Genomic DNA, 21,338 nt, shown 5'->3' on the forward strand with positions numbered 1-21,338 from the left:
GGTGACAGTGGATGATGAGGCACAGATGGGGAGAGCAGGTGTTAAAGATCCAATAAATGGGTCTGATTGTAGACATGAAACCATAAGTGTTCAGCCTCTGGCTGAAGGGTTGATTGCTGGAGGTGGTGTGGAGTTCACGGTCCTGTTGTTTTCCTCTGAGGAAGGGTTACTTCCTTCTTCATTTTAGGGCTGAATGTGCAGGTGCTTTTGGATGTTGTATTAATATGCTTCCCATGACATTCCGCTTTCGAGCGTTTCAGCTAGATTGACAGACATTCTTCGGCTTTTTGTGGAGTCATTTTCCGGGATACTGATGGGCAACCAATGGAGTGAGATCAGCATTTTGCCTCTTCTAAAAGGCAGCTTTTCTTCTCGGTTTGAAGAACCTGCACCCGTATCTGCATTGTTGTCTTGTTTCAGCATCTCCCTCGCCAGAATTGTACCTGTCATTATTCTGACATGGCATGGGTATTGCTGGCTTTCTGTATAAGACAAGCACTTGGGCCACCACCTATCCTGCTCCGATGCTTGAGATGCTGTCTTCATTCTGATAGGTTTCTGTCACACAAGGCAGTATTCTCTGCTCCCATGCGCTTAACAGTCACATTCCTAGGGGCGAGTGTTGCCCTACCATATCATCGCTGGTAGTCTTCATTCCATCCAAGAAGTTGTATCGGTCATTGTGTTCTCATTTTGCCGTCCGCAATTCCAGCTGGTTTCATGGTTCATTCGTTCTGATACGGTTTTTAAACCCACGTGGGACTCTGTCCCTCAGACCTATAGGAGGATTGCGGAGTGTATTGCTTCTCTTTTCTTTAAGCGGCGAAGACAGGAGATGACCACCAGGCTACATTTAACCCATAGTCATTGCCCAATTAATGGCCTGATGGTACAATACATCACGTCCAGTTTTCCCCCAATGCAGATATGAGTTTCCCGTTAAATACACACACACACACACACACACACCCACTCCACAATTTTACATGTTTAAGAGCTACCCCCAATTCAGAGAAACAGTCAAAATAAGTTTACATGCTTGACAGCCACTGTACACCCTCGCATTATTCTGGAGATCTGATGACAATTCAGTGTCATTTGTAGCATATTATACTACTGTAAGGAACTCGTGGTGGCAACAGTAAAGATAGACACAAGTGATCACAGTTCAAGAGTGTTTATTAAACTGTATGCTGTTTATTAAACTGTATGCATGGGTGAGTAAAATGCCTAATTGAAACCTAAAGCTAAAATGGGAGCAAGCTACGACCATCATATAATAATAATCCAGTCCTAATAGTGTCTTGTCAGATAAAAAGGGCCTATACTAAAATAAACTATTGCCAATCCTTACCACTAAGTTACAAAAAGAGTGTAGACAATGTTCACCAGAAAAGAAAGAAGTGTTCACAAAATGATAAGTCAGGATGGTATGGCTTGGTCTCCCTTCCCCACGTTTCAAGCGTGGGACAAAGCGGAACCCCTGAGCATAGCACACTCCTGGGCCTCTCCAGCACGAGGCTCGCAAGTCTATTCCACAGTACCAAAACCTTCAAGGGCCAAGTCTCTTTCCTCAAAGTCTCTTGCCTTAGAAGGCCTGCTGGATCAAAACAATAAACAAACAAAAGTTCCTTCAGTGGTCTTCCACCTTGGGCGGTTGCTCTTTGCCCCCAGGACCTCCCTCCGCTGAGCTTGGATGCTCCTTGCAAAATGGGCCTCCCTCTTTCGGGTTCATAACGGCCTTTCAAATACAGATCATAACATTCAAGAGCCTTAATGTCTTTTTAAACAAACAACACTGTGGACAACCCTCGACCGGGTTCACGCTTGTCGACACAATGTTCTCGGGTGCATTACTCTTCAGCCGAGCTCACAGGCATCATCCCTCAGCCGGGTTCACGTTTACTAAATATACAGTTCACTCTGCTTTATCTCAATGCAGGATTCACTCTCAGTAGTTTTCCCCTTGGCATCCCTCCACCAGGTTCACATAGCCACCTTTAACACAGTTCATGAATGTCTAACACAGTTCATGATTTGCACATTTGCATCAGAATGCGTGGGTTCCTGTCTCCTAGCTTTCTTTCGGCATCCCTCCGTCATGTTAACTCTTGCCTTATCTCACAGTTCACAATCGTATCAGAAAGCAGGGTTCCCTTCCCCAAGCTTTCTCTTGGCATGGGTCAGAGACTATCGATTGTGCAATGAATATTACGTGATCCTTGTAGGAGAACTCGGACACCTCACGCCGCCCTTTTCTAGGGCCTTCTGGTCTTTGTAGTTTCAACACAAAAACAAAGGGGCCAGCGAGAGTCCTTCGAATGAGCACTTCTGCTGCGCCTGACCACTCTGCAGCTGGCCCTTGTCTGGGCCTTCTCAAATGTTCAAACACACACACAAGTTCTTTCTTCTCAAGTTCCTTGCGTTAAAATAATGTTGCCACTTGCAACCTTGGGCTTGACACAGTCTGGTTTGCTATCAGCTTCCTCCGACTCACTTGCTGTGTTGGACCCGTTGGCTTGTCTTGCCTCTGGAGTCAAGGAAGGTACCACGGTGGCCAGCATGTCTCCCCGTCTGTGCTATCAATGCGGGAGGCTCCTATGCACCGTTGACATCTGTTGTTCCACACGCCAGCTGTAACTCCCAGTCGTATGATTTCCCTTTCGGAGGAGTCGCGGGTCGGAGTTGAAAAGGGCAATCCCCCCTTCGCCAGTCTTTCAGGTCTCGTCTCCTTTCTCCTCCCTTTGAACTACCGGTTTGGTGTAGCTGTTTCCTGGTGCGGTCGGCCTTGCTCGTAGTGTGCTCTCGTACTCCACCTTTTATCGCTGTGCAGAAGGTAAAAGACCATCAGGTGTGTGTGGTTGTTGTCAATAGCCTGACTCTGCCTGACCTGTGTGTTGGGATTTGTCAGGTAAACGGCTCTGGTGTTAGTCTGTTGTCTGTTAAGGTGTAAGAAAGTGTTCATGTCGGAAAAGGGGTGTGGGGTAGAGTTTTGAAATACCCTACAGGATAGGATGGTGAAATGGTGTTACAGGGAAGGGGGTACCACGTCTCAACCTTATGGGTACCACCTACACTTCCCAAAGACCCCGCATCCAGGTGATCCTCCCCCACTGGTTCAACCCCAGGAACTGGATCCAATGGCGATGGCCATGTCCTGGCCACCTGGATGACAGATCCCCGGGGACTAGTAAGTGAGACACCTTCAGGTTTCTCACACCACATACTCACTACCATGCCACAGTGAATAGCCCAACATGCACAAATTCCACCTCTATATGTTGGCGATGGTGTCTAGTCAATCATCTAAACCCATTCCATCAAAATGTTTCCATCTAAAGAATTTCCATCTAATGCATGTTTTTGGGGGTAAAGGGTACATTTTTGTTCAGGTACATTTTAAAGGGTAAGAAACAGGGCCAAACCACCCCCGCCCCCAAAAATCAAAAATAAATAAAAATGCATTAGATGGACATTTTTTAGATTGAAAAATTTCGATGGAATGGAATTAGATGCAATGGTTTTAGATGAAATGACAATAAACCGCTGCCGATTAAAACTTTAGAAAGATATTGGGCCTCATTACGAGTTTGGAGGTAGCTATGCCGTTTTTACCGGCGTGGCTACCCCCAAACTCAGGTCCGGGTCCCGAAAATGGGAATTACCGGCCATTCCGACCTTTGCAGGCCCGGTAATTCCCATTCGCAGGACCCGGACCTGGTACATCCCCATTCCCATTTCAATGGGAATGGGGAGGATGGTAACAACGGTCCCGGGGCTGTTGCTACTACCCAATACTGCTTGTGGGTGCCGCTCTGCACGTCTGGTCTGACCAGGCGTGCAGAGCGGCCCCCGAGAGCAGAACCCGTAATGTTGCGACGCTACCGGCGCCGTTGTTGCCTTACCGCAACACTTATAATGAGGTCCATTGTCTTCTAGGAGACACTTCTTTTTTTTTTTAAATTTGTTTATTTGTAAATCAACACAGGAGAAATTATACAAACGCATTACATGTAGCTTCTGAAATCGCAACCCAGAGTCCCCTTCTCCCATCTCATGCGTTCCCCGGCGAGCATAGTTCTCAGGCCTTAGTCAGACTGGTTTGGTGGCGGTAGCGGGTTGTCCATAGCGTGGAGGGCTCTTGCAATCAGGCGCGGTTTGTGGGTCAGGGCCGGGTAGTCCAGTACTGGTGCCCAGATGTCTCGAAATCGGTGAAGCAGTCCCTCTTTGGCCGCCGTGACCTTCTCGGCTATCAAAATATCCCAGAGTTTAACCCAGCAAAGGGTCATCAGGGGTCTGTCCGCAGACTTCCAGGTGCGGGCCACCGTGATTTTAGCCGCTAACAAGAACTGGGACACCAGGGCAGCTCTTCTCCCCGACCGCTGGTATGAGCCTGACAGTGGAATCCCTAGGAGGACCTGTTCAGGCGTGAGCGGAATGGTCACCTCGGTGACATCTTTTATGGTAGCTAAGCAGAGAGAGTCCAGAACTCCTTCACTCGGGGGCAAATCCACCACATGTGGAAGTAGGATCCTGGAAGGCTGCAAAGTCGCCAACAGTGGGGGTCTAGTGCCGGTTGGAAGTGGTGAAGGCGTAGAGGGGGGTAGTACCAGCGCAGGAGTAGCTTATGGGCACACTGCCGGTTGGTAATACAGAGGGATGTCGTCCGCGTTCTTGTCCAGATGTCCACCCATGTGTGATCCTCAATGGTGTACTCGAGGTCCGTTTCCCATTGAGGCATATAGGAAGGCCTAAACTGGAGGGGGTCCTCCTGCAGCAGTCTATATAGGGCAGGAATCTTTCCCCGGGCCGGTAGGTCATTCACCGTCAGCTATAGTGAGGTAAGGGGTTTCGTGGCCGCCGCACGGGTCTGTGGGTGGGAGCACCAGTGCCTATGTTCGGCGTAGGAATACCTATCCGTTTCCGCTAACTGGAAAGTCATCTTGCAGTGTTCAAAGGTTAGGGGGGGAGTTCCCCTCGAAGAGTTGCCCCAGAGTGGTGAGGCCCCCTGCGACCCAGTTTCTAAAGTTTTTGGGATGGGCCCCGGGGGAAAAGGCTGGGTTGAGGAAGATTGGGGAGAGCGCACTCAGGTCTCCTGGGAGCCCACCTCCAAGCCTTTATCGTTTGTTTTGTGGCTGTTAGAGTGCCCGGCCAACTTCGACGTAAGGCTGTAGGTAGGAACGGGAGGAAGCAAAGGGGGACAGAGAGGCAGGATTGTTCGATTTACACCCATTTCGGCCGACCTGTAGCAAGCCCCCATGCTTGGAGGTGGGCTAGTTGTGCCGTCATTTGGTATTTACGGAGGTTGGGTACCCCCAGGCCTCCCAGTCTCGTGCTGGCCATCATTGTGCTCCGCGGGATGCATGCTTTCTTCCCCCTCCAGATGAAGTCCACCATCTTTCTTTGGAGCCGCTGTAGGGGGGGGAGCGGAATGGTGATCGGGAGGGCGGCACAGGCATAGAGGAAGTGAGGAAGTAAGTTCATTTTGCATGCCGTGATGCGGCCTAGGAGGGAGATCTCTTGTGATTGCCAGCGGGTCAGATCCTTTTCTAGTTCCTCGAAGAGTGACAGGAAGTTAGCCTGATAAACATTCCTTGGATGTGCGGGGATCTGGACCCCCAGGTAGGGGATCGATTTGATGCTCCACTGGAAAGGACCTCTCTCCTCCAAGGACTCTCGTTCAGCCAGAGTCAAACCCACTCCCAGCGCCGCTGACTTTTGGAAGTTAATCGCAAATCCTGAGACATCCCAAAGTTGTGGATTTCAGTTAAGGCCTCCCTCATGGATCCCTCAATGTTTGTAATGGTGAGCAGAACATCATCCGCATAGAGGGCCACTTTATGTTGCGCAGAGCCAGTACTCAGGCCACTGATTCTGAGGTTTTTCCGAACTCGTTGAGCCAACGGCTCCATGGCCAAAGCAAAGAGCAAGGGGGACAGAGGACATCCCTGTCTCGTTCCGCACGTGAGGGAGATCGAGTCCGATAAGCGGCCGTTGATTCTCAGCCTAGTCCTAGGGGCCTGGTAGTTCACAAGGATCATTTTCTGGAAGGTCGGGCCGAAGCTACATGCCTCTAGAGTGAGGCGCAGATAAGACCAGTCCACCTTGTCGAACGCTTTGGTTGCGTCCAGCGCCAGTAAAGCTAGTTGTTGGGAGTCCCGAGTGGCGATCTCAATTAGGTCCAGAGCCCTGCAGATGTTGTCTTTCGTCCACCTATGGTTTATAAAGCCCGTTTGATCCGGGTCTATGATTTTCGGGAGGATAGGTGCTAGACGATTGGCCAGGATCTTGGAATATATATTGGCATCCAGATTCAGCAAGGCAATGGGTCTATACGAGCTGATGTCGTGGGGGTCCTTCCCAGGCTTGGGGATAAGGACTGTGATAGGTTCTTGCATTGTTGGGGTGACTGTTCCAGTGGCCACGAATGAGTTGTAGAGGCGGGCCAGGGGGGCCACTATTTGGGGCGGGAAGATTTTGTAGAAGCGGGTGGAGAATCCTACCGGGCCCGGGGCTCTAGATTTTAGGCTCTTAATAGCTGCCTCCATCTCCTCGGTCGTAATCGGCGCTTCAAGGTCTTCCCTGGCCGCCAGGGTCAGGTGCGGGAGGGCCGCCTCTCGAATGTATGAACGTTGCTTGGTCGGATCCTTCGGGGCCGCCGTCATTATTTCCAGGTGGTGGGCGGTTGCCAAGCGTACTTTCTCATGGTCCGCGTAGTGGATCACCCCCTGCGGATCACGGAGGCCCAGGATGGCATTCCTACTCTTCACCTTTGCCAGTTTGTTAACCAAGAGTTTGTTAGCCTTATTGTTGTGGGCGTAGTACCATTGCTTGGTTCTGGTTATCCCCATTCAAGCAGAGACCGTTAGTGGCCATCCATGCTTGTATGGTGGAGTAAATTTGCTGTAAGGTAGTGGCGTCTTGATGATAATTCCCCGTCAGGGGAAGGAGAACCTGTGTGTCGTCAGCGTAATTTGTGTAAGTGATCCCTAGTGCGTCTAGTTTGTCAAAGAGAGGTTTGGTAAAAAGATTATAGAGCGTGGGGGCAGTACAAGAGCCTTGAGGGACACCACAGTGGATGATGGAGGGTGCTGCATGAGCTATGTTGGAGAATACTTTCATAGCTCTGCCCTCAAGGAATGAGGTTACCCAGGACGCTGCGTCCTTGGAGAAGTGTGCGGCCTGTGTCAGGTGACTGGTAAGTGTGGTGTGATCTACCAGATCAAACGCAGCTGAAAGGCCAAGGAGAAGGAGGAGAGCAGGCTTGTCTTTGTCCAGGATGTTGGTGATTTCGTTTTTTAGGTCTAGGAGGGCGGTTTCAGTGCCGTGTCCTTTGCGGAACCCAGATTGTCTTTTTCCTAGGATCGCGTTCGTTTCAAGGTAAAGTTGAATCTGTTTGTGGGCGGCCTTGTCAAGTATTTTCAGGAGGAAAGGAACTGTAGTTGTAGGTCGGTATTTGATGGGGTTAGCAGGGTCTAGCGTTGTTTTTTTTAAGAGAGGGCGCACCCAGGCCTCTTTAAGGCTGTCTGGGACTATGCCCATTTTGAAAGACGCATTGAGGAATGCCGTGAGAAGAGGGGCGAGCGGTTCTGCGCAGTCTTTTATGATTTAGGGGGGTACACATCACCCTTACATTGTGAGGGTTTGAGGTGTTTTAGGATGTCAATGACCTCGGTTTCAGAGATTTCGGAGAAAGCGAATTTGGGTGTGTTGCTTGTTTTTACAATTGCTTTTGTCTGTGCGTGTGTGCTTTGCTTAGGTAAAGTATTGAAGTGTTGGGATATCTTGTTTTGGAGGAGGTTTATTTTTGCAAGCATAGCTGATTGTATGCCTATGCACCATGCATCGTCTTTGACGATCTCATCAGGGCAAGTGGGTGGTACGGTTAATTCTTTAAAGATGCTAAAGAGTTCTTTAGAGTGGGAGTTGGCAGCAGAGATACGGTGGTTGTAGGCTTCAGATTTAGCAATGAAGATGGCGTCTTTGTATTTTTTGGCTATGGATTTGAAGTTATCTTTTGTGGCGCCACAGGGGTTACACTGGCAGTTTTTGAGGGCCTGGCGTTTATCTTTGCGCAGATTCTGGAGTTCTTCTGTGAACCAGAAATTGGAGTGGAATGATTTTTTCTCTTTTCTTAAGAGAAACTTAAGTTTCAGTTGTGAAGGTTGGTCCGGAAGATCCAATTGCTGGGGGGGGTGGGTGTCGTGGGGGAGTTAGGTCAGCCACGGACGTGAGAGCGTAATTGTTTCGCAGTCTCCTGTGGTTGAGGGTTTTTTAACCTGTCTAACTGGTCTCCAACGGGAGGAATTCACATTCAAGAATGACCTCCAACGGGAGGTCCAAATTGCAGTCACGGGGGTCGATTTAGAACTATCGACATGGCCCCTAGGCGCCAAGGCTGTCATCCGACAGCGCCAACATGGTTGAAGGTTTCTCCAAGGGTAGAGTGATTAGAGTGATGATATCCGCCTTGGAGGGGCTTATGGACCGCATGGGGTCCGCGGCGAGATGTAAAAGCTTCAGGCGATTCCAGTACCATATGTCTGGTGCAGGCATTATAGCGCTTTATTTAGGTTTGCGGTTCCTCTGCACCCTTGAACATGGGGTCCGTTTCGGCTTTGGGGAGGTTGTGTCTAAAGCCGGGCTTGTTCGGCTCGGAGCGGAGGGGTCTGAGGACCCAGGGGAGTCCGGACGAAGGATTGAAACTGCATCATCAAGGTGGCTGATGGTGCGCGGGGTGCCCTTGTACAAGAACTGTAGAGCCGTAGGAAAAAGCCATTGATAACGGATCTGCTGATCCTGGAGAAAAAGTGATAAAGGCCGGAGCTTCTGAAGAGTCAGCGGGGAGAGGTCTTGGAAGATCTGTATCGGGATTCCCTGTAATGAGAGCTCGTCCTTTGAACGACCAATAGCTGCTATGGCGTCCTTGGTGGTGTAGAAGTGGACCCTAGTGATCACATCCGGGGGGGTCCGTGTCGATACCCCGGCGAGGGCGCAGCCTGTGGGTCCGATCCAGCAGGAGGTGGGTCTCATCCAAGTCTGGCATGAGAGACTGAAAGAAGGTGCTAACGTATTCAGGGAGCTCCCGATCGGAGATTGAAACGGCACCCCGCGGAGGCGCAGGTTGTTGCAGCGAGAGCGGTTTTCCATGTCCTCCTGCTTATATTCAAGGATTTCGGTTCTCGCCACTAGCGACTGGACGGCGCGTTGAATTTCCGTTAGCGAGGTGAAGTGGTCCGTGGTTATGTCCTCGACCTCCCCAACCCTCTGTTCTATGCTGGCGTCTCTTTGTTCTGTCTGTTCCAATTTGGCGGTGAGTTCCGTCATGCAGGCTCTAAATTCCGATTTAATATCGCTCATGAAGGCTTGGAGATCCTCATTGGTCGCAAGCGTCCCTCCGCTGTCGGCCGGCTTCTGGGGAGTACGTTTGGGGAGTCTGCTTTCTTACCCCTCTCCGAGGATTGCAGCATTGTAGAGATGTCCGTCGATTCCCGAGGTGAAGGGACGTCGCCCAAGGGTGAGTCTCGTGTCCACGTTCTACGGAAGGCAGAAGAAGGCGGCCAAATAGATGTGTGGGATGGGTAGGGCCAGGGCGTCCCAGGCGGTAGAGCAGACAGGTTAAGCTTCCAGATTCTCACGAAGCGGCACAGTTCATTGTGGTTGAGCAGTCCAGCAAGATGGGTGGCTGCCTAGGAAGATGGCGGTGGAGACCGACACCCCCAGTCGGTGGCAAGGAGACATGGGCAGGGGCGCCCCAGGAAGTCGAAGGAGGTGACACACTCCGTATGGGGTCAGGGCTAGTGGGGCTCGAGGGTTCTCCGACCAAGTGGGGTCAGGGAAGAACAGTAGGCTCCCAAGGGGGATGTTGCGGTGGGCCCCAGAGCGACCCAGGGAGAGGCTGGGAGCAGGTAGCGGGGTCTACCCCTTATGCTGAGGGGCCACCAATCTCACCTGGGCGATGTGCGTGGCCCCCACACGAGCCGGGGTCACGCTGTAGCTGGAGGGCCTCTGATGGTAGCCGGGGGAGGCAGGGCCTCTCCCCGGGAGCAGCAGGCAGAAGATGGGCAGGGGCGCCCCAGGAATCGAAGAGGGCGCTGGTGTAGGGCGGGGAAAAGCCCCCTGCAAGGGTCCCGCGCAGATAATAGGGACACCAGCGGGGCCGCCGTTGGAAGCGGGCGGTGAGTGAGCCTCCAGCTCCAAGATCAGTCCAAGGCCCACGGTGCCTCAGCCACTGGTGGTGCAGCAACTGGCAGGAAATCACCGGAGCTCCGGGCCGCTGCGGAGGGGTGATGGAATGCGGGCCCCTGCCTCCGAGGCAGGGCCGACCCCCAGCGCGGCCTCAAGAGCTCCCCCCAACAGATTCGGGCGGGCGCCTCCCAGCATGCCCAGGGGGCAAGATGTCAAGGCCCAACAGGATGGTGTCACGGACCCGAGGCCCCGGATCCGCAGATGCCAGCAGAGCGACCCGCTCCCAGAAGGCGGCGTTGGGAGCGTCCGCCCCTCCAACCCCACGGTAAGGCATAGTTTTGTGCCGGCCGTCAGGTCCCGCTCCCAGCGAGAGCCCGTCAAGCCGGGTAAGCAGGGCAGGCTCCAGCAGCGGGCCTCGCAGCGTCAAGGATCAAGCACGGGGGGGGGGTGTCCCGCTGCAGGATGTCGGGTGGTGCAGGCCTCATACGTGGGCCCCCCGCTATCAGATGCGGATCAGGGGCTGATGATGAGACCCAGCCGCCAGCTTGGGATGAGTCGTGGAGATGCGGCTGCCATTTTGGGCCGTATTACGGGTGCAGGCGTCCAAGCTCCCCGTCGGGTTTTCACCGTTGGCGAGAGCGTTATGCACTCAAAACACTGTCATCTGTAGCCCGGGACCTCAGCAGCTGAAGGCTCGCCATCTCGTATCACGAACCCGGCTGGAAACAGGCAGAATTAGGGCTTAGCTGCGGATCCATGTGGAGGCCATCAAAGGAGCTGCCTCATCGCTGCCGCTCCAGGCCACGCCCCCTAGGAGACCCTTCTTAGAGGCAAATGGTTGTTTATTACTAAGCAAAACTTCTCCTGCTCTAAAAAGTCTTCACTTGCTCCCGGTTGCTGCACGGATTAAAGTCAAATCCCTCTGCATCATCCACAAAGCTGTCTGGGCCCAGGGACCACACTGTCTTCAACTTTATCTCACTAAATACTCTCCCTCTAGACTACTACATTCCTCTGGCACCAACCATTTGTGTGTGAAGCATTTTGCTAAACAGAGGGCAGGGGGTTGCTCACTCTCGTCAGCGGGCTCCCTACTTTGGAATATCCCCCTCTCCCTCTCCCAGTGCCTTGAGTAGGATTTTCTCAAATTCCAGAAGCTCCTTAAGACCTTCATTTTTTCCTCCTCCTCCCCGCCCCCCCCTCTCCTCTGCTAATCCCACAGTTGCTGAATTGGTGTCCCCTCTCCTCTGCTAATCCCACAGTTGCTGAATTGGTGTCCTGGCCCCTTATGCCTCCTCGGTCCCCAGACCTCCCACAAAAATTCTGCACAGCTCCTGTCTATCCACAGCACTTGCATCTGCTCACCCTCTGCCTGAAGGTTCGCACTTACACCTCCCGCAGCCCCAGTCCGTGTAGCACTCAACATTCCTAGCACTTCATCTGTGGCTCACCCATGAGCTCGGACTCCCCAGCACTTTACCACCCGCTCCCCCTTTCTTGCTGCACTTGCACGTTCTGAATATTCACAAGGCATAGTAGGTTTGTTCCTCCGCCCCCTCTGCTCTTAATATTGTGTTGTAATGTATTTGCCACCCTTGCCACCTCCCTGGCTTGTGGGCGCTTTTAAACAGTATGTTCTTATTGTACAAGTGCCTAACAAGCAAACAATAAATAAGAGGTGATGGCTGGAAATGTTTAGAATGATTCTTAACCCCTGGCATTGCTCTGCATTGAACCCTCCAAATCATCTTTCTTCACCTGCCAAGCCATTACAAAAGGGAAAACACCATATGCAAATCAGCTTTGGCCTGAACTGCTTGGTCACATGCCTTTTACACAAGACCATAAGGATGGGACCAAGCCTGATTTGCACTTCTTGTGTTTGCTATAGTCACCCTGACGTGGGTTCTGTGTTGGCTGGGCCTAAAGACCCAAGCTACTCCTCACTAATGAAGCCCAACAAGGCTGAAACATGCCTGGGGATGCTTGTGGTCTCGTGCAGAAGGGATATGACCTAGCAGTTCGGGTTGGACTGCCCCTTTTGGGGTGGGACCATGTGTGATTTGCATATGGTCTTTCCCCTTCTGTAAGGGCTTGGCAGGCTGAAGAACAATGGTCTGGAGGGTTGCCCAGAGCAATTGCCAGACGTCTAATATTCATTCTAAACCTTCCAGCCATCACTTCTTGTGCTTTGCTGTTTATTAGACAAAGTGAAAGACTAGGGGCAGCTCAGTGTAGAAGACCAATTTTTATCACACTGCAATCGCAGGGCATTGATTGTGAGGTTGTGGATCACACTCTGCACACTTTCTTGGCTTCCGTTTCCAGCTTCTCCACTGTGATCAGTTTTTCTGTTCATGCCACAGCAGCCCGTGGGGAACCAGGCTTTGGGTTTCTATATTCCCAAACCACGTTACAGAACCAGCTCTCTATCAAGCTGATAAAAGAAAAGCTCCCTTCATTTCCCTGCCGTTCAAAGTGCTAAAAGGAAAAGCACATTTTTATTAAAAGCCACTGATATGCTAAGGTTCTCCTGAAAATCCCAGAACATTCATCTGGGAAGATGAAGCCAAGCCTGGTATGGGTAGTTTCCCAGATGAATCCTTTAAATGATTGTTCCCTTAAGTCAAACAGCCTAAGAGTTTTTGTGCATATAGTCAACTGTAAATTGAATTTGACTATTTCACATAACCTTTAAAACATAGAGTTCTTTCCAATGTGTCCTTGACATGGGACACCCCAGGCCAGGTCTGGGTGCCTTTGAAACACTGGCATTTAGTTGGTAGCCTGGTTCTCAGTGAAGGTTGGGTTCTTTGTGACAAACACTTTTGTCAGGGGAGTTTGTGCAATTAGTCACACACACACAGGGTTCCTAAAGCAACTGGAGGCATTCTATTCTTGCTTCAGTTCTAAACTTGCCACTAAACCCAATATTTCATATTGACGTCCTAAGCACTTTCCCTCACACAAGTATATTAAATGTATATTCCATTCCTTGAACACTTTCTGGACTGAGGTCCTGTTGGAAAAGAACTTGGCAGTTGTTGAAACCAAACTAAAACATGGTGTAGATGACCAGCACACTATTATTTTGTGCCGAACATGAAGCTCCAAGGAAACTGTTACAAGTAACCAACCCGTCTTCTCCCATGCAGGATGTTTTATTCCCGGTGGAAGCCGTGCAAGTGGCCGGAGGATTCGTCGTCCATGAAGTCACTGCCCCAGAGAACCTGCAGCTTGGAGACCAAGTGATGCTTTTTATTGATGAGGTAGGTAAGTCACCAAGAGGCCATTATATTATAGTGTCTGCTAGACATGTTACCACACTCCCTCTTAGTCGTGTGGCCTATACAGTCTAGAGCTAGCACGCTGGCATTCTCACTGTTCTTTTTCTTCATACTCCCCTAAAAGGAGGAAATGTTTGGAATGGCTTAGAGTTTGCAGACAGAACTGAGTCTTTGTCCACTTGTGATGGGTAAAGTTCCCATCGGTGAGTGATAGTTCCTTGATGACGAGTAACTATGAGACATACTCATTGCTGCGATCTGCCTATAAGCATTTCTGGGGGAAGCTGAGTCGTTTATGCATTTCCCACCTTAGAATCAACACATCCTTTTCCCACTTTGAAACAAACAGACTGCCTTTTTCCCATTTCCATAGAGACGTTGTTTGCCATGTCTCCACCCTTCAATATATAGTGGCCAGAGGGTTCCCCATCACTCCCCAAGCTTGACCTGTCGTCAATCGGTCACTAGTTTCCAGTCCAAACATGCATGAAAGTCATTAAAGTCTGCCAGTGCCCTTTGGTGATGTATGTGTACAAAATGTGTTGGTCTGACTCCCGCCACCTGGTGTGTGTGTTGCCCAAGTAGCGCACACAAGGGCGATGTCCCAGTCCTGAACCAATTGGCCCACTTTCATTGGTGGGCTGAGCTGGAAGGCTAAGGAATTAGGTTCTAAATGTCCACCTCCTGCTTAATCAAGGGCTTCAAGCCTGTGGGCAAGCATGTCCTACACTGCTCATGCAGTACCTCTGTGAGGGCATATGTGTACATGGAAGGATTTTGGTTCAAATGCACTCTTGGGCATCTCTCGCAATCAGGTTTTCTCTGTTAGATTGTGCAGCAATTGTGAGCCACACTCTTCATTCCAAGTGTCTATCTCAGGGTTATGCCCCTCCCTCAGCCTCTGCTGTCCCTGTCATCTACTCAGTGTGGCCTGTCTCTCTGGGTGATCTTTGCATCTGTTTCCTTGTTCCACACTGAGTGCTCTTAATCCACACTGCCTGTCCTCCTTCTGGGTCTTCCCTATTTCAATACAATTTTCTTCTGGTACTTGCCAAAGAGCTCACTGGTATCTATTCTGTTTTCAGGCCCAGCGCTTGTCCTGCATGGTGAAACATACCACTACCCACCTGCTGAACTTTGCCCTCCGCCATGTCTTGGGAGATGCTACGGAGCAGCGAGGGTCACGTGTAGCTGCTGATCGGCTGCGATTTGACTTCAGCGTTAAGGTAAGGCACTCTACTGCTGCCACAGTGTGCTTTATATCGTTTACGGAGCCATACACCGATAGGAAGGCAGTGCAACTCCATCTTGATGGTGGTGGCAGGAAGGGAAGGCACCAGAGCCAATGACGATAGTTGGGCTGAGACAAAGGAAGGGAGATCTGATAAGGAGGGGCAAGGTCGTCCTTTCCCCAGCCATGCACATCTCTCTTTAAGTTTGTCTTTCTACTTCTTTTGTGTCCTGAGTAGTTTGGAAAATAATTGTAGGATTCCTTTCTGAACTCTGTGACCTCCTCCACAAAAGGAGTTATGCACAGCCTCAAATGTGTAGAATGTACAACACGTGCTCACCTGATCTTCCCCTGCACTCTCTGATCACATACAGGGATGCATAGGAATATATAAATGCTACAAATGGGGAGCCCAACATCACCTTAATGGGTGCCCTATTGCACCTTTCAACTCTCCATAGCTGTGAACTGTAAAAGCTACTAAAGGTCCTCTCCCTGTGTGGCATGCTGTGGCCAGGTTAAGGTTTCAATGTTTTTGGTGTAACATGCAGAGGGAAGTGGTTGCGTGCGGTTACTCTGGGTGCATGGTAATCTTCAAGCATCTATCTGCTTCCCCCCTCCCTCTTTTGTGAGTGGTAGCTTGTAGTGTATTACAATACAAGTCAGAGCTGAGGCCCTGGGCCAGTTGAAGAAACAAAAATGCAAAGTGCAAACCATAGAAAATGCGAAACAAAATTATAACCCAAGCATAAACCTCTAGAGTTCTGGGCGCTTTGAAACAGTATCGTCTCGCTGTATAGGCGCCTAACAAGCGTTTAATAAATAAAATAAAATAATGGTGGCTATAAAGGGGAGGGTATGCAAGTAGTCAAACCCTACAAAGACGTTCTTAGGACGGATTTTCTATACTCTGGCCTGGTGGACAGATGTATAGAAGGCCAACCTAGTTAAGTGACAAGGAAAACCTTGGGAGCTGTAGCCAAACCAATTCAAGGTAGCAAAGCGAGTGGTCGTAGCTAAGTCTCGGGAGGGGTGAGCCGGGTAAGGGATCCTCAATGAGTGCACACAGTGAAAAGTCAAGGAACATACTTAGACAAACAGTTATACAAATACTTATTTATTTATGGCCATATAACACTTTGAAAAATGACTACTAGCATGTAATATTATCACACAATACTTTATAAAAGATACAAATATACAATCACTGGAATAGTGCAAAATACATAACATAACCCTGCAAAGGAAGGTAAGTATTAGTATGCAGCACTATAGGCCCACATAGATACAACACTAACTATAAAAGTCCATCCCTAAGATGTATGGGGCATTGGGCCCAAATGTTCACCAAAGTTGCACACAGTTTTGTGAGATGGTCAAAAGTTAGTGGAGGGCTTTTGGGGTCCAATGAAGAGTTCCAGAGGGTAGAGGACAAGTTATCCTAGCTAATAAAATGTTCCCACACTTTCGGAATGCTTGTGTGAGCAAGCAATGACAAAGCCAAACTGTTAGAAAACATTTCAAAAGTTACCAAACTTTTAAAAGGGAGTTAGGGGTTCATGTAAGTGCTGTTACAACTCACCCCCCGTACTTTGATTCTTCTTAGGACTTTGCAGGTCTTCAGAAGAGGGTTCAAGGTTTCTTTTCCCACCATCAGCTGCGGTCCTTCATGGCCAGGGTTTGCCGGGTCAACCACTTCTGCGGTTGGTGACAAATGCTGGTGCAAGCTCTTGAGGATGGAGAATGCAGCAGAACTCGATGCAGGTCTCCTCTAAGCACAGGACTGGATGCAGGAAAGCTGTTTTGTACGATGGCCCCCAATTCTCGGTGACACAGGCGGGCACACTTTTTTCGGCCAGAATTCCCCTTGATGTTGGAACCTCCAAATTATACTGAGATGAGTCATTCATGTAGCACAAGTTGCAGATCCCCAAAGTTTCCGGGCCTCAATGCAGAACAGTGACGTCTGCAGCTCTGTAGCTCAAACTCTGAGCTGAGCAGTCACTGGGTGATCCAGGGGCACTTCCGAGGGCCCTTCTTCTCAGAACTCTGGTCCGATGTCGAGAATGGATGTTCCCTCTGTAAAGACTGGAGGGGGGGTGTCTGTACTCCTGCTCTCTATATGGCAGAGGAGAGGCACAGAGGACCCCAGCCAAGATTCTCTATTGTTGGTATCAATAGACGAGCAATCAGGGCCTAGCTTCTCAGGAGGTGATGCGTGCTGGTTCTTAAGTACAGTGTAGTCCCCCAGCACCCACAAAGGAATGTCCGCACACTGTGTTAGTTAAAACACAGTCTTTATATAATTAATGTTCATGGTTATGTACAATATCACATTAACTCACTTTGTACTCGGTTAATCTACAATGGCAAATCTATACAGTTCTACATGGTACCACAATCACTACTCGATCTCTTCAAAGTGCATCAACTGTACGGTTAAATGTCACACAAATCAGTTCGTAAAGGAAACCAACATAGATATAAGAGGAAAGCAGTTGGTTAGGATAATTGGCAGAATACTGGCCCCTACCGTTAGACACAGTTCTGTGTTGAGATCCCCCCACCTGGGCAACCTGTAGAATAAAGATATATCACAAGCCCAGTCCATCTATTGTTCACAAAGGTCTTTCAATAGTTCCGCAACCCCAAAGTACCTGGTGTTGTAGAGTTCCTAGTCGGCAAATCGACGGCCCTTCTTGAGTGCACTCCCTTTAAGACAGGAGCCACGGGTCGTCAAACGTCCGGCGACGAACATGGTGAACTACGGCGGTGAAGTGGCAGCTTAATTCCTAGCGGTGCTCGTCGACGATGGAGCGTAGACATCCTGCAAGGAAGAGGCGTGCGGGGCACCTCGATGTCGATAGTTCAGGGTCTCTGTGGTCGTTAGGTGGCGGGAAATCCAGTGGCAGATGCTCCTCGGTGCGTCGACGGCCTTGACTTTCTCCGGCAGGACAAAGTGGTTGACGGTGCAGACGAGAGCGTCCTTGGATCAAATGTTCTTAGGCAAGGGGAGCACTGTGGCTCCGGTCAGCGACAGCGGTCGTCGACGGTGACGGACAACAGTCCGGGTGCTTCTCTTTGGGATCCCGCGGCAGTCCCCGTCTCCGGTCGGCAGACTTTCATAGGTCTGTCTACCAGGGAGCTTTGGCAAAGATCAGCTGGTTCATGATGGTCCCTTACCAGGTCCTCTCTTGGATCAGTTCTTGGAGACACAACCGCTTTTAGATCGGCGAAGTAGAGCACCAGCAATTCTTCTCTTCCAGCAGGGCTTCAAGGTCAAGCTTCAGTTTCAACTCCAGTTTCTCTTCAGCTTCTGAACGATTTTTAGCAGTGAGAGGCCCCCAGATATACTAGTTAATCTCCCATTCATTCTGCTGGGTCACACTCAGGCAACCAATCACTCAGAAGGGCATTCAGCAGTCAGGCAGCCAATCAGGCGCATGGTGCATTCAGGCCATTCTTCTCCATCCAGACACTCATAACACAGAATGAGGATTCGGACAAGTACCACGCCATTTAACACTACACACTGCATTCATACCAGTTTCGGGCAGGGCGGTCTCAGTCATTGTGTCAAACACCAGATACCAGACATCCACAACAAGAAGTGTATATTCATCACACACTCCTTTCACCCAGGTCCCACCCACAGGCGTACCCACAACATACGGTCGTTGGGACGGCTCCAGCCAGTCTGGTCAGCACTTCCCCACACTACCATATATGGAACTTCCATCCAACAGCCAGTCATGGGGAAGGGACAGAGTCGGGGCTTCCCGGGACTTCGGGAAAATCAAGGTAACAGGCGATGGAAGGCAAGAGGCCACGGGAGCCATCTTGTTTCCATCAGGAATCTACCGATTCCAATGACAGGGCCTAGACATCCCAAAATGGAGGACGCTCAGGGCACCTGTGAATTCAGCACGGAGCTGCCACCAGCCCGTACCCTGCTCTGTGGGCCACCCACAGGTGCCCAAAACATACACTAGGGGTACCGGGTTGTACCCCCACCCATCGGTGCCAGAAGGGTGTCCCATGGGTCTGTACACCAAACCAAAAGAGAGAGCTGCACCGCCAGGAGTCCCACATGAACTCCTGCGTGGAAAACATGACAGAACACACGATAAAAAGCAGTTAAGGACAAGGATATGGAGGCCCTGTCCCTCCGATGCATTTCCAGCATCACACCCTCGACTCCAAGGGTCAAAGCTCCTTTGCATGACTGCTGACGATCACCTACAAGATGGGGACTCTTCCAGGACAGCAGCAGAAGTTGGTCACCAGGCCTTCTTCGAACGGTCCACGGTCCCCTTACATGTCTTGCAGCTGGATAGGATACTAGGCTCCTTCAACTTTCTTCCAGGATCCCTGAAGAATGGGTGCAGGGGCCCCCTTCCTATTCAAAAAGCAAGTAAGAGTCGAGACTCCCACTAGCTGTTAGGAAGGATTTCATAATTGTATGTAATTTTCCCTCCATGTGCACACCCCCAAACATTTTGCTGCTGTTTAGACACCATTGACTGACTTTGCCAGAGAAGCACAGCCTTCAGCTGCACTCCTCTGGGCTTTCGCTCACTTTTTATGGGGAAACTGACATGCCCTTAGTCCTTTTCCAATGTTGCAAACTCTTGTGCAACATGTAACAAGTGTGCAATGTATTTTACCATACAGCACACTTGGGTCTGTAGTCGATTCCAAAGGCCCTAGATACTCTCGTTGGACTTTTTATGAACTGTGCAGATGTATCGTGGACAGGACTGGTGGCAGCTATCTGTTCGCATTATTTTTACCCCTTTCCTGCCATGTTAACCACGTTAACCTCGTTTGGCACGAATAGGTGGCCTGGCCTGTCCTTTGGCCATCTTGCCCCTTCACCTTCCCCAGGTCGAGTCGACCCGGTCAGTCCTTATTTGGTCATGCACATTCTCGCGAAACCCAATGCTTTTGCAGGCTTCTGCATGCCTTGTGTGTGTGCCTCCAGGATGTGGGCTGCAACGTCTGAGTCCGATACACATCCTGGGTGCCAGAGAATCTGGAGTGCCATGAATGACTTGGACCACCGTGGTCCGTGATTGGTCCACGTATGGAGTGTGTGTTTGTGAGCAGATCTCCCATTGGGTCATCTCCGTTTTGGCGCGAAGGGAACTTTGGCTAAGAGGAGGCTAAAAACACCCCAACCAGGTCGATCTCCTGAGATTTCACTGAATAACGGATATGATCCAAGTATCCTGCAACTACGAAGCCGAGTCGAGGAACCGCTGGTGACCCACTGGAAGGTTTGGCACCCTGAGCCTGCTGTCGTCCCGTGGGAGCCCTCTGCATCTGGTCGTCCTAGAAGGTCTGCGAAGACGCTTCGGCCCATTGGAATAGTGGGACCAACTATTCTCGGCACCTTCATCAAAACCTGCAAGTAAGCTTTCTCGGAAGTGTCCCTGGACCAACCAGTGGGCTGACCAGCTTACCAAGTTGCTTTGCTCTGTCACCGCCGCCGTTTCGAGGAGGCCCTCAAACCTTGGTATACTGCTAGCTCTGTGTCCACAGCACCCTTACTCCGAATTTCGTACACTTGGTATTCCCAGGTCTGAAGTGAGACGAGTGCGCCAGGACCGGAGTAAACGCGGTTACCGTGTTGCCCTGCCAGGTCAACGTCTTTTGCAAGTACGCCGCAATTGTGACTCACTTGCCCCTGAAGCCTGCTGCAGTGAAACTGGGTCGATTCATCCACCCGGAGCGGAGAAATCGCCAATGTCCCGTTTGGGAATCATCGCTGTATTTCAGGAACTGAAAGCCGCAGAGGCGCCCTTTTTGCCGCGTTCGAACCTGCAACCCAAGTGGACTGAACAGGCAAAGTTTGGGTCCAAGTGCGCCTGGGACCGGCGAGTACTTAAAACACTAACCGGTGGCCCCTGGCGCCAAGGGCCCCTTTTACGCACACGTGACCCCTAGGGGCCACTCTCTTTTCCACTGCTAGTGCGAACTAGCGACTCCATCCCGCACTTTGGAACTGCCTCTGCCTTCCAGTGGAGGTCCTCTCTGAATAGTGGGAACTTGTTCTTCATCGCCTCATCCACCTTCCCGAGCTGCTAGAGACCCCTGAAGAGACCCTATTTTGCCCATTGGAACAACCGCGTGTGCTTGCATTGCATGTACTACTGAGCACAAGGCTCCTCTCTTCTTTGGGCTTGGACTGTCTCTTAGTTAGGTGTGTTATCGATGTCGAAGGGGCCTAAAGACTATCTGCACTGCCTGTTTCCTTCCCATCTAGGTTGTCAACATATTTCGTGCATTTAACCCCTTTAAACCGCAATGGTCTTGTATGTACATTGTATTGATAGTGTTGTGTTGGTTTACTTAGTATTACTGTGATTCTTCTGCTATGATCTATGTTACAAAGGCCTTGTAATACACGTGTCTATATTTATTAATATAACACCTGTCTGGGAGTAATTTGTAAGTGTCCTTGCTCTGTGTGCTCATTGAGGTCCTTCTGTCACCCTCACCCCTCCTGAGACCTAGTCTTGACTGCCTGCCAAAGCTGCCCTGATTGGTCTGGCTTGTCCAGAGGTTACCCTGTTCCAGGAAGCTAGGCTGGATTTCTGAACCTCTGCCCCTCCAGGTCAGAGTTCAGA

At 50.5% G+C, this 21,338-nt stretch overlaps 1 protein-coding gene across 1 annotated transcript in view; it reads left to right on the plus strand.

Moving 5' to 3' along the window:
* Nucleotides 1–21,338, plus strand: part of AARS2 (alanyl-tRNA synthetase 2, mitochondrial) — a 413,869-nt gene that overhangs the window by 176,787 nt on the left and 215,744 nt on the right. Inside the window, exons 13-14 of the mRNA XM_069608864.1 lie at nucleotides 13,344–13,457; nucleotides 14,561–14,701. Coding sequence (XP_069464965.1) covers nucleotides 13,344–13,457; nucleotides 14,561–14,701 — 255 coding nt within the window. The remainder of the gene's footprint in view (nucleotides 1–13,343; nucleotides 13,458–14,560; nucleotides 14,702–21,338) is intronic.

The sequence above is a fragment of the Ambystoma mexicanum genome, chromosome 4q (assembly GCF_040938575.1).
Source record: "Ambystoma mexicanum isolate Mex_15411 chromosome 4q, UKY_AmexF1_1, whole genome shotgun sequence".
Taxonomy (NCBI): domain Eukaryota; kingdom Metazoa; phylum Chordata; class Amphibia; order Caudata; family Ambystomatidae; genus Ambystoma; species Ambystoma mexicanum.